The sequence below is a fragment of the Macaca nemestrina genome, chromosome 6 (assembly GCF_043159975.1).
Source record: "Macaca nemestrina isolate mMacNem1 chromosome 6, mMacNem.hap1, whole genome shotgun sequence".
Taxonomy (NCBI): Eukaryota; Metazoa; Chordata; class Mammalia; order Primates; family Cercopithecidae; genus Macaca; species Macaca nemestrina.
In genome coordinates, this window is record NC_092130.1 from 38,281,387 (window position 1) to 38,294,852 (window position 13,466).

Genomic DNA, 13,466 nt, shown 5'->3' on the forward strand with positions numbered 1-13,466 from the left:
ACTCCACTTCAGTAATTTATTTCTTCCTTTGAATGTAAACCATTTATAGCTAAGTAGAGTATATTTTAGTAAAAGAACACAGTGAAGACCAAGCAAAACTTCATCTGTACTAATAATGACACGGTGGGCCAGAGCTCAAGTCAGATTTGTAGTAAGAAAGCAAAGGGGAAAAAAAATCATTTACTTCACTAAAAATTTTGTTGTTTCTTTAAAACTCTAAACAAAATCAATCCTATTAGTAAAGATATTCATTCTTATTGTTTTTTTAACAAGCAAATTTTAATAATGCCTTTTATTTCTATACAAAGCAATGTAACTTTCTGAAAAAAAAAAATGACTATACAGAACCCTTTAAACATTGGAGTACAGAGTTTCAAATGGCAACAAGAAGTTAAGAAACACAGGCCACTGTGTCGTTACGGGTGAATCCTAATTGTCCTGTAGCCCAAGGTCCAAGCTAGTTTACTCCATAAACTCAATAACCACGGTTTCTATGAATACCTTTCTAAAACCATTTATTATAAAATCTCGCCAGGCGCGGTGGCTCACGCCTGTAATCCCAGCACTTTGGGAGGCCGAGGCGGGCGGATCACAAGGTCAGGAGATCGAGACCACGGTGAAACCCCGTCTCTACTAAAAATACAAAAAATTAGCCGGGCGCGGTTGTGGGCGCCTGTAGTCCCAGCTACTCGGGAGGCTGAGGCAGGAGAATGGCGTGAACCCGGGAGGCGGAGCTTGCAGTGAGCCGAGATCGCGCCACTGCACTCCAGCCTGGGCGACAGAGCGAGACTCTGTCTCAAAAAAAAAAAATAAATAAATAAAATAAAATAAAATAAAATCTCACCCTTTATCCATTATCAGTATTAACGTATCCAAGTGAGAAAGAAAATGGGAGAGAAAAATGAGAATCAACAATGCAGCAAGAACATTTTCATCCTGAATACCAGTAAGGACTCCAGATGATATATGGTGCCAACTTTATGTGCCTCAAAAGATTTTAACTTTCAGAACATTTAAACGATTAAAGAGAAATCATCCTCTTGACTAGGTATTTTAAAGCACATCAAACTGTAGGTTTACATTTGACAAAGTCTTATGGACTACCAAATATGTAGAAATAGGAATTCCAAATATTTCAGTTCGTTGAATATACAAAACCAAATAAGGCACAAGGACCTGAAGAATAAACACAAAGCTAGTCTACAATGTTTGAGTTAATGTGATTTAGGACCCTTCTATTTTGTTCTGCAAGATAATGTACATAGTTCTCTCTGCTTTATGTGTCCACATCTATTCAGATTGTTACGGACCTTTTCATTCTGGAACTTAAAACATTATAGGCCATACAAAATTCCAAACTCCATTGTTGATATAATCTGATTTAAAATGGAAAAAAAAAAAAAATCTTCAAAGAAGCTTTCATAAAACTCCCTCCATTATCAAATATAACTTCTGAACAAGAACACACTATACTATTATTCATAATAATCCATAAACTGGTTGGAAGGATCATTGAAATGTCAATCCAGGAGGCTCCTAATTTTCCTGTTTGGCTTTCAAACAACCCACAATTCTGTGCATTATATACTGACATCCTAAATGACTTCCTATGCTGATTCTGGATATTCACACACAGCAGATGAATGGACATTTGCAGCTATCAGACTGTGCTGGTGCTGATTTGTGTAGTAATTTGACCATCTTGGTGTATTTTTTCTTTATATTTCTTAAATAGAAAATAAAAAAAATCAAATGGCTGATATCATAAAAACCACTGGTCTCTAAATGTAACATGGAGACAAGAATAGAAATCAGGAGAAATGAGGAATCTTTAATTTCAACTGACTGAATGCTCACAGGACTCAAACCAGTTGGTGCATTCAACTGAGAAAAAGAACAAATGAGAACATGCAGAAAACACTGGAAATAAATCATCTAAAATTATGTCTAAAAATTGAAGCATAATTAGGAATTCCAGAATGATTTAAGATCTCTACAACTCTTCTCTACTTTTTTAGTCCATTATCTTTTACAGAACCAATGTTCATATACATTTTTAGGAATGTATTTAGTAGGATATGAAAGAAGAGGACTTCTTGTGCTGAAAATGAAGAAAAAAAACCTGATCCAACATTAGCTTTTTAATCACATCTACTGAATTATTCCCTAAGATTAGAAAAAATTGCCTTAGCAATCAACAAATGAAGCCAAGAAATTAAGCACTAATCTACAGTAAAAGGTGCTACACAAGAGATATTTATTAATGTTCTGTTGTATTTACAGTTTTAACATAGCAAACCAAGATGAATTACCACTTGGGCAGAAAGCACATCATTCTACATTATAACCCACTGGTTTCTGCTAACACATTGTAAAAGCAAGTAGTACAGTATGTTAGGGATCATCTCAAAAGTTCCAAGCTACTTCTTTGCTCCTAAGTACCTAATCCTCTCCTTACTCCCAGCCTTTGGCCTAATCATCAGGAGATAAAAGGAAAATAAGGGGGGGTGGGGGTGGGGATGGGGGTGAGGGACTCTAATTATAGAAAGAGTGTCAAGAATTACATTTTAGTAATTAAGTTTCATTTGTATCCTAGTCCTTTCTATTTTATACAGTGACAACACCTTTAGAATCCCTTAGGTACAATAAAGTATTGCAAAATTGTGAATACAGGCTATAAAAAATTAACGCTTATTATTTACCAATTAAAGACATATTTTTGACCACACCTTAAATGTATTTTTGCACTATGATTTTGCTTCCAGGTGTTCACACAGAATTGAATAAATTTCTAGATTAATTTGAACAGCAAATATGGATTATGTTCAAAAACATAGTAACAAAAGTTTAACTTTTGAGAAAACCCCTTTAAAATGGCCAGCATTATACATATCTTACAATAAAATATTTAATTCCAAGTTCACTTTGAGATGGAGGATGAATAAAGCAAGACTGCCCCCTACTGACTACAGGGACATGGCTCATGCTACTTAAAATGACTACAAACAATATATAAGGCATTATTAATACATCACAGACTTGATTGCAAGAGCTTTTTCAAACATTAACCACTAATGATTCAATGATTACAGAATTCTGCATTAACTATTAAAATTTTACACCTAGGAACAAATAGAGAGAAATGATCTTTTCAACAGTACTTTTATTTTTTTAAAGCAGGTGATTATTCCTCTGTGTTCTGCATCTTGATTCACTTCCTGCAGGTGTTCTCTTGCTTCTTGAGAGAGAATTCATAAATGCAGGAAGGCCTTTGCCAGAAAACATCTGCCAGAGAAGGATATTGAATATTGAAACTCTAGTTAGCTTGTTATTTTGGCTAAGAGAAGGATGTAGTCACAAAAGAAGGCAGGATGTTTGGAGATACAAGTGCATTTTAACATAGTTTTAAGATTACTGTATACTGACATCATGGTATTCAATAAACATTAAAATTTCAGTTCTTAAAGTTATCAAGGCCTCTAGAACTAGAAAAAACTGGAATGCTTTTTCTAAAAACTCCTGAAGTCAGGAGTCTCTCTTTCCAAACCTCTTAACAAAAGAATAGAATGGAAGCAGTGCTACTGCATCCCACACTTAACCCTGTCAGCAGTGACTGTAACTTGGGACAGAGAGCATAATCCAAGTGCACAGGTAATTTTCCTAATATATCTGAAGCTACTGTTTACCCTAACAATTCCACTAGATATTGCACAAGGAAGATTTCCAGTAAGGATGTCAACGATGTCATGCTATACCTCAATTGAGCATGGCAAAATTAGAAAACAAGGATAAACTCACAGGTACCACAAATACTTTTAAAAAACAAGTTTTCCAAAAAAGTCATTGTATTTTGGGGACATGTTTCTCTTAAAATAATATATGTAGTTTCAAACTGATTTTAAGAAAGGAATGTATCCGACTGAAATAAATGCTCTCAAAATAATGCCTATGCATTTTACTAAATGCAGTTTTCATCTAATACTTTGAGGCATTTCTGTACTAGTACATTGTTTTGGTTCTCATGAAAACAACTTGCGAAAAACTACAAGTAATTCCCTATATTAACAATAAAAGAAGAAATATTAACAACAAAAGAAACACTAAAGAGATACGCTTACTGCTTAATAAATATTTATTGAGAAACTATTTTGTGGTACTCAGCAACAAGTAAGAGTTGGATGGGCTCACATATAGGTCCATAACTTACTTTTCTATCCCCCAGATTACTGTAAAAGCCACAAGAAACTCTTCTGTGTCTTTTCTTTCTTTTTTTTTTCTTTTGGAGACAAGAGTCTGTCACTCAGGCTGGAGTGCAGTGGCGCGAGCTTGGCTCACTGCAACCTACACCTCCGGGGCTCAAGCCATACTTCTGCCTCAGCCCCCCAAGTAACTGGGACTAACAGGTGTGCGCTACTATGCCTGACGTCTTCTGTATCTTTTCTGATTAATTACTGCATAAATATTTAAAAGGCTGCCAAAATGGAGAGACACTACAAACACACTGGAGGAAATTAACATATTTTAATATTATCAGCATTTTTCCAAACTATAAATTCACTGGTATTGTGATTTGAAGTAAACCACTGAAACTGATACAAGGACATCTTTTCTTTAGATTGAGATATAAGAGACTGAAAGACCTTGGAAAGCACAGAGACAGAGACACAAGAATATAAGGAATTCTAAAGCCAAGTAGAAGCAAAAAGAAAATTGGCAAATGAATATTAAATGAACATTTTTGCAATGAGGCCAGACTCATTATAAACATAAGTAATTTCTGTTTTATCAGTTTAATAGATGAAAACTGATGAAACAGTGACTAGTAGGTCAAAACAGAGTTTGCAAGAATATGCAATATGGTACAATTACCTGGTTACTACCTTAGTTTATGATGCTTTAGCATAGGTAAACAGCTTTAATAGATTCCTCAAAGTCAAAGCCTGCCACCCAACAAACATTAAAAATCCCTTTGCTCGTTCAGTAAGAAAAGCAAAAATTAAATTAAATTAAATTAAAATCTCTCAAGAGGACCTAGATAGGTGACCAGTGGGTAATCTCAATCACCACACAATTTCCAAATGAAAGACTGCTAGCAGGCACTGCTGTCTGAGACTTGGAGGCTTGAATGGCAGTGTTACAGAAATGCTGGCAGTATGCAAACTGAAGGACAAACAGATCTTAGGGACTCTGGACCACATTACTAAATTGTAGATCAGATCACTTTGTAAAAAAAAGGAATCCAATAGCCTACAGATCATTTAATTCCAACAGGAAGACAACCAGTTCTTCTTGGAGATATTATGTAAATTTTGTTTAGCAAAAATTCTACTGGAAACACCATTTCTACTATCTTGCTATCTTATAACACAGTCCAATAAGTAAACCTTTACCTTGAGATGAATTTCCTTTAATAAAAGAGATATTAAGGAATAGGAGAAAAATTACAGAAAAGGAGAAATGAAAGTGTCTGTTATCACATGGAAAAAAATTAAAATATTTGATGCCTAATAGGTACAGGTCACTAGGTCACTTTTTAAATATGAAGGCCCTAGTTCATTAATGCTAGGGCTCAAAAACCTCCTCTTTTTCCTTCTATTTCAGATGTAGTTAAAATAAATAATTTTAAAATACATTATGCTTCGTATGTACAAGTGCTTTTGGTACCACACAAATAGTGTTATAAGACACTATTATAACCAATATATAACCAATCAACTGTGTTACCACGTTATTACTGTAGCTAACTCCTCATTCACCTGGCAGCATCAGAGGAGGTGGTAATCCATAAAAATGTATTTTCCAGTGAACTGGTAAATAGGAACAAGTATAAACACTTTACATTTTTTACCATTTCAGGTACAGATGTTTATAACAGGTTATCTGTTTCTTCTGCTTCCTCGGTCACATACTTTTTTTTTTTTTTTTTTTTTGAGACAGAGTCTTGCTCAGTTGCCCAGGCTGGAGTGTAGTGGCATGATCTTGGCTCAATGCAACCTCCACCTCCCGGGTTCAAGTTATTCTTCTGCCTCAGCCTCCCAAGTAGCTGGGATTAGAGGTGCACACCACCACGCCCAGCTAATTTTTGCATTTTTAGTAGAGATGGGGTTTCATCATGTTGGCCAGGCTGGTCTCAAACTTCTAACCTCAGGTGACCTGCCCACCTCGGCCTCCCAAAGTGCTGGGATTACAGTTGAGAGCCACTGCGCCCTGCCCAGTCACATACTTCTTGATGGCCACTGTGCACACCTTTAGCAGTTCCTTCTGGCATTTTGTTATGAAGTAGGAAAACAGATAACAGCTTATTAATACATTTTCCCTCCCTTAAGCTTAAACGGACTCTGAAAGAGAACCTGAGAGCTGCCCCTATTATAGCAGTACATGAGCTCTAATGTTTAGCTTTTGTAACATCTACTTGGCTGATTAGAAAGAGGTGTTTCGGGATCACTTCAAGATTGGTTTATTTGTACTATATTTTAGGTAGCCTGACTATAAAAGTCACTATTCTTACACCCTTTTGTAGTAAATTACCAAATCCTAGTACAATATGGAAAGTATTATTTTTCTGTTATGGTGAAGTTATTTTAAAATTTCTGTATCTGTATCTTTCCAGCAAAGTTATTTTTAAAATTCCCTACCTGTGTCTTTCTTCAGCTATCTTTTAACTGGTGACATCTCCATCAAAGAAGTAGAAGTCCATAAAAGAAAATAAAGCTTTTGGGAACACTGACCCCATCTTCTAAAGTTTGTGTTCTCTGATTGGCCATTCCCAGCTTTCTACTTGCATAAACTCTGTATTCTGATCCTTTTGATGACTTCAGGTTGACAATGTCAAGACAGGCAATTTAGCAGAGGAGTCACTAATTTACCAGTGATTTTCCTCAGCAGGAGTTAGCCTAGGTTTTTTTAAACTACATTTTCCCTCTCCCCTACCCCTATCTCCCTAGAAGAATCACTGTACATGACAGTTAGAAATAAGATCAAAGTTATCCTTTAGTAATCTGACTGCCTGCTAGGCAAAAACTCAACAACCTTCTGACAAAATTCAGAGCTCACAATCTCTACAACATGATAACTGACAATGCTGCAACAAAGAAACGACTGGCCAGGTATGTAAAAACAGGAAAATGTAACCCAGAATCAAGAGAAAAAATCCATCAATACAAATAGACTTATCTATCTTGATGTTGGAATTAGCAGATAATGACTTTTTAAAAACTGTGATAAACATAATAAAGAATCCATAGGGAGGAAAAAAAATAAAGCTTTCATACTTCACATGACAGTTTCCTAGTATGTCTTCTAACAAAATTAAACTAAATGTCCTCTGAACTAGAGAAAGAAAGGATTCTACATCTGGATCTGGACATAGTTCTTACCCTTTCAATGGACAAAGGGAACTCAGTCCCATAGGATATTATGGCTTTTCAGGTTCCCTCTGGGGATCCCTGGAAAATTAGTGAAGTCATTAGAATTCTAAAGTCTGCTGTAAGTTCCTCAAACCCTTAATTTAGAGCTCTGAATTCTCTGGGTGTGTCAGGAATGATTTCAAATAAACCAGGGTATCACAGTTAAACAGAAAAGCAAATAAACTCTATTATGCCCTCCAATGGAGTGCATTCATTTACCTGAGTACGTTTCTGACAGCTCTTAATGTATACTCCTGAAGCACCCGCAAGTTCATCACTTCAATCTCCCTTAGCAGTTCCTACAACATTATTATTACTAAGGACTGCCTACTTCAAATCACAACCCCACATGCATAGTTTTAAATTTAGAACATCAAAAAACATTTCAGAAATTTTAGAAAATCCAAACAATAACAACAAAATTTTCAGTAAAGTACCAAACAACACAGGAAAACCGAGACGTTCAGGCTTTCTGTCAACTGGACTGCTATTTATTTCTTATGCTTAGAACCAAGATGAAGAAGGTATGCAATCCCCTAATAAAGATCCAAATTTCCTTCTAACTGAAGGATGAAGAGAATAGGCAGAGGTGTGATCTCAGTCCATTTAGAAATTCAGAGCTAACATTAAACTACACCTACAGAATCGATGACTTTTTTTTTAAAGAGAAAGAAATCTGTCCCCTCAGTATATTTTGGGTGTCAATGTATCGGGGGAAAATATTAGGTGATTTCAGCATCCTTCATAAGGAGGACTTGTAGCAATCCAATAGTACTAACGTTTGAATCCTTGATAGGTAAAAGTTAAACCTAAGGCTAACTATAAATTCCAATCAGATATATAGATGAAAGATGACAATGGTAACTAAATAAAACTGCAAAGAATATCTAATAAGCCTCTTATGTTCCAGACATAAACAAAGACACATCGTAAGCATTAAGGCCCAGGCCAGTGGTATGAATGTTCATCTACATCCAGACTGTGTGGCTGAATTCAAATTCATGACATGCTACACATTTTTAAACACGCAAAGATTCCTGTTTTTTAGTAACGAATACTAGTATATATTTCTTTGAAGAAACTAACTTTAAAAGCAGTTTAAGCCTTCTTTACTTACATACATTTAATTATCCATGTAAAATGCTTATTATCTGACACATGGAAAACTCCATGAATGTTAATTTTAGTTTACTATATATACAATGCTTGAAAAAATGTTTGTTATATTCAAGATGGTCTCATTATATTATTCTGTTGCCTAAAGTTTTCAATGCTGTTCTATCACTTGGAAAATGAACTATCGTAGATGCTTTATTTTCTTGAAACATACCTCCTGAGACCACCACAAATCTTCAAAATTGAGAATCTGATTATTAGCGTATGATTGCCTATATAAACTGATACTCTGAGAGTACAGAACACATTCGTGTTCCACGTGGGCTTAGTCTTGCATTGACCCAACATGTCACGGGTTCTATCAATTTGATGGTTCTACTAAATGGACTTGGTGCTCAAGGTTATTTCAGAAACCTGTTTCAACCTGACTTTTTAGCCTTGACCCTCAATACTCCTTTATGCCCCAAATCAAACTACTGTCCTTCGAACAAGCTCCATACTTCCCTATTTTTGCTCTTCACTCTGCCTCAGATGATTCTGAAATTCTTCCCCACACTCTCCACTATCACGTAAAGTTATCTGAACTACTACACCTACCCTTTACAATGCTTTGCCTAAGACCTTCAACTGGACTGGCCTCTAGGTGGTGCTCAAGGTTCTACTCTATGATCAACACAGTCCCCAAAAGTCCCAAGGAACAAACAGCCAAGTCCAAGAAAGTCTATTAGAACTTGTTACCAAAGAGAGCTCTCTCTGGTGTACTCTTTCTCAAGATTCTCTACCTCTTCCTTTAGGCAGCCACTGATGTAAGATGGAATGTCAGCCTCTGGGGAAAATCATGTGTGAGTCAAAGAGCCTTGCCAGGGCTTAGTCCTCCTGTTCTAGGCAAGGGAAAAGGTCCTTTCTCTTGTTTTCTTGGGTTTGACTTTCCTTACATTAGAGTGGTATCAGAATGTCAACCTGAAGAAAGCCATCAGGAAAGCCTCAATGACAATTTTAAGAGATGGAAGACTTGGTGGGCTTGTCAGCAGCCCAGATAAACGGAGTTCTTAAAGTATTACACAGTCTCTCCAGGTTCTGGGATTTAGGGGCAAAGACAAGTGATTAGGCCTGAAGGTTTCCTTCTGAATGTCATCCTCTGGAACTGGTACAACAGTAAGCAGGGGATTCAGGATGCTGGATTCAGTCAAGCAGCCAAATATCCTAGCTTTCTGATGACTGCTAAGATCCCTGCCTCTTTCACACTGTCAAAGCACAAAGTAACAATTTCTCCTATGGCAAGTTTTCTAATTTGACTTTGTCAATAGCTTTTTGTAAAAATCCCTGTTACTAGACAAGAAACTGCTAAAAGGCAGGGACTGTGCCTTCCTTCCCTTCTCTATATCCCCCTACCACAGATACTTACTCTAAAACTGAACAGAAATCTACAACGTAGCACATGGTTACACTGGGACTAGAATAAATTTTTTTTCTTTAATACCTTTAATAAATAAAGAGAACTCTGGTCCTGGGGAGATTTGAGAAAGTTTCTGGCATCTTCCGAACTTTTGCATAATTGATAAATCCTCTGAGAAACAGGAGAAAGCCTAATTTAAAAAAGAAAAGTATGAATGAATTTATAATTTCCATGGCAAGTCCCCTCCCCAGAAATCCCTCTCCTGATAGCAATACATTGTCATTTTTCTGCTAAAGGTAATCAAAGCATGAGCAATTTCCTCCAGAATCTGCAAAGGATTTTCATACCAAATTATTCATCCTTTAATGAGAAGGTATAATGCAAGAATCAATAGTGTCTTTTGCACATTCAGAATTGAATTGGTCTAAAAAGGAAATAAAAGATGCAGCCAAACATTTACATACGAAAGTCTCATTGAGAAACACATTAAAATCTACCTACTGAGCTCCAAAAAAGCATGCCAATATAATTAACTCCAAACAACAACAACAACAAAAGAGATCATAACTGTGATTTTCTCAAGTAAAAAGAAAAAATGTAACCTTCCTTGTCATGAGCTGTTTTTTCTGTGGACAGTATATAATGTTGTCCACTAGATGTCAGGATCCCCTTATCTATTACAGCAATTCTCATCGTCTCAACTTGAAACTCTAGTTCTCTATTTTTTTTTTTCCCCCGACAGGGTCTTGCTCTGTTGCCCAGGCTGGAGTGCAGTTATACGATCACAGCTCTGTAAGCTTGAACTCCTGGGCCCAGATGATCCTCCTGCCTCTGCCTCCCAAGTTGCTAGGATAACAGGTTCACACCACCATTAGCTGGGCATCAGCTAATTTTAAAATTTTCTGTAGAGATAGGCGTCTCGCTATGTTGCCCAGGCTGGCCTTGAACTCCTAGGCTCAATTGATTCTCCTGTCTCAGCCTCCCAAAGAATTGGGATTATAGGTGTGAACCACTGCACCCAGCCTATTTTTCTCTTCTTAGTAAGACTCTTTTTTGTGTGACGACACCAGAATCTATAACATTCACAAAACTTTGTACCTCTTAAAACTGTCAGCAGAGAGGTGATATGCACCTCCAGTGGAAACTCGGATACTCTTCTTGGCCTTCTTCTTTCAGAGATGGTCTCTGAGCCCTTAGCACATTTTTTTAAAAAACACTTTTACTGGGATACTCAGTGGCAGAAAACTGTACTTGGACAGTTGAACTGATTTTTAGTAGTTACCAAGAGCTGTCAGCTCTGAGCTTGGGGAACATCATTCTGTTTGGCACCCAAAGCAACAAGTGAGTATCGAGCAGGGGTTTACCCCTTCAAATACTAAGCTGGGGTATGGTGGTGGGATCTTACTGAACTGGAAGGCACATGACCTATATGGAGGAGACAGCAACAACTCAGCTTTAGTCAAAGGGTGCCATGGGGAATGTAGGCTAGCTTTGCTTGATATTCCAACTTGTAAGAAAAGTAAAAACATTCAGATGTTTTATGTGAAATAATTTTGATTTTTAAAATGTTGGCAACCAATTAAGAAAAACTTTAAAAGTAACTGTGGAACAAACAAACTATAGGCTAACTATAGCTCATGAGCGGCCAGCTTAGGAGCTCTGCATACAGCTCTGCAAGAGCCATGAAACTGGTTCTCTTCAAAAGGGAAGTTCCCAAAATGACCCGAATATTGGGTATAAATGCTCATAAGTGTATCTAAACCCTTATTACTATATATATGTATTTTGAGACGGAATCTTGCTCTGTTACCCAGGCTGGAGTGCAGTGGCACGATCTCAGCTCACTGCAACCTCCGTCTCTCAGGTTCAAGCCATTCTCCTCCAGAGTAGCTGGGATCACAGGCATGAGCAACTGCACCCAGCTAATTTTTGTAGTTTTAGTAGAGACGGGGTTTCACCATGGTGGCCATGCTGGTCTCGAACTCCTGACCTCAAGTGATCTGCCTGCCTCAGCCTCCCAAAGTGCTGGGATTACAGGCATGAGCCACCATGCCCGGCCAAACTCTTATTTTTCGCATACAAGCAAATGGTACATAGCAAGAATGATCAATGATAAAGTATTATAAAACCACCTCCCATGAAACTTTAATATAGAAAGAGAATCAATCCATTAAATTTCCTTAAATCATTTATGCCATAAGCAATCAATCTGAACATATGCTTAAGGGCTCTTCTTTGGTCCATTCAGGATTTGACCTGGGGAAACAGGGGTGGTCAGCCTTTCTCTTAAAGGTACAGTTTAGAAAACAAGCAAGCCAAGGAACTATTTCTTCTAAATTATTCTCCTGTTGGTCATTTTTATTATTAAAGTTCTCAATAATCAAGAGAGGAAAAAAAATTACTATTTCTCTTTCCTTAGAATTCTAATGACCAATCATAGAGTAGATTATGCTGTTGAGGAGGTGGTAGACGGTGTGATGAATGATTTATATTTTCTAAGTAAAATGTAGGGTCAGCAATGCAAGGCTCTGTTAGTCTTGGCAAAACAGGTCCTGAACTGTTTTGTTTTTAGAGACACACTGTCTTGCTGTCACCCAAGCTGAAGTGCAGTGGTGCCATCATAGTTCATTGCAGGCTCCAACTCCTGGGTTCAAGGGGTCCTCCTGCCTCAGTCTCCCGAGTAGCTAGGACTACAAGCACAAACCACCATGCTTGGCTAATTTAAAAAAATTTTTTGTAGAGATGAGGTCTTGCTATGTTGCCCAGGCTGGTCTTGAAATCCTGGCCTCAAGGTGAAATCCTCCTGACTCAGACTCCCAAAATGCTGGAATTACAGGTGTGAGCCACCATGCCTGGCCCAGGTCCTCAATTTATTAAGCACCTGTCAGGCGTGGGTGCCAGGATGTGCTAGCCAGACCCATTAGCAGCACCACCAACAAGAATCTTAATTAAGGAGGCAACAAGCAGCAAAACAGGAGATAGGAGAAACTAATGTCACAGAAACACAGTGAGGCAATCGCATCGTCTTTAACAGCCACAAGATGGCCCTGTTATTCTTTTGTAGAAATGACAGAAGTGATGGTGGTCTCTCTTACTGTATCATATATATTTTCTTTACAAATAATCAAGAAGCCAACATTGAAATAATTTACTCCAATGTTCATCTCTTTGTTTTAATGTCTAGGAAAAAAATATTTAAAAATAAATGTTTAGAGTAAAAAAAATAATCCAAAGACCAGAAACCTGAAATACCTGGTATATATATTTTTAAAAAAAATTCCGGCCGGACATGGTGGCTCACACCTGTAGCCCCAGCACTTTGGGAGGCTGAGGCGGGTGGATCACCTGAGGTCAGAAGTTCGAGACCAGCCTGGCCAACATGGCGAAACACCGTCTCTACTAAAAATACAAAAAATTAGCTAGGTGTGGTTGCGGACACCTATAATCCCAGCTACTTGGGAGGCTGGGGAAGGAAAATTGCTTGAACCCGGGAGGTGGAGATTGCAGTGAGCCGAAATCGTGCCATTACACTCCAGCCTGTGCGACAG

The 13,466-nt window shown here is 37.5% G+C and overlaps 1 protein-coding gene across 2 annotated transcripts in view; it reads right to left on the bottom strand.

Annotated features, from left to right (window-relative positions):
• Positions 1-1,811: 1,811 nt before the first annotated feature.
• LOC105466965 (Nedd4 family interacting protein 1) overlaps positions 1,812-13,466 on the bottom strand; it is a 47,293-nt gene continuing 35,638 nt past the window's right edge. For both annotated transcript variants that reach the window (XM_011716206.2, XM_071098268.1), the window contains 2 exons: positions 10,003-10,108; positions 1,812-3,285 (listed from right to left, as the gene is read on the bottom strand). In XM_011716206.2, the coding sequence (XP_011714508.1) occupies positions 10,005-10,108 (104 nt within the window). In that variant the 3' untranslated portion in view covers positions 1,812-3,285; positions 10,003-10,004. The remainder of the gene's footprint in view (positions 3,286-10,002; positions 10,109-13,466) is intronic.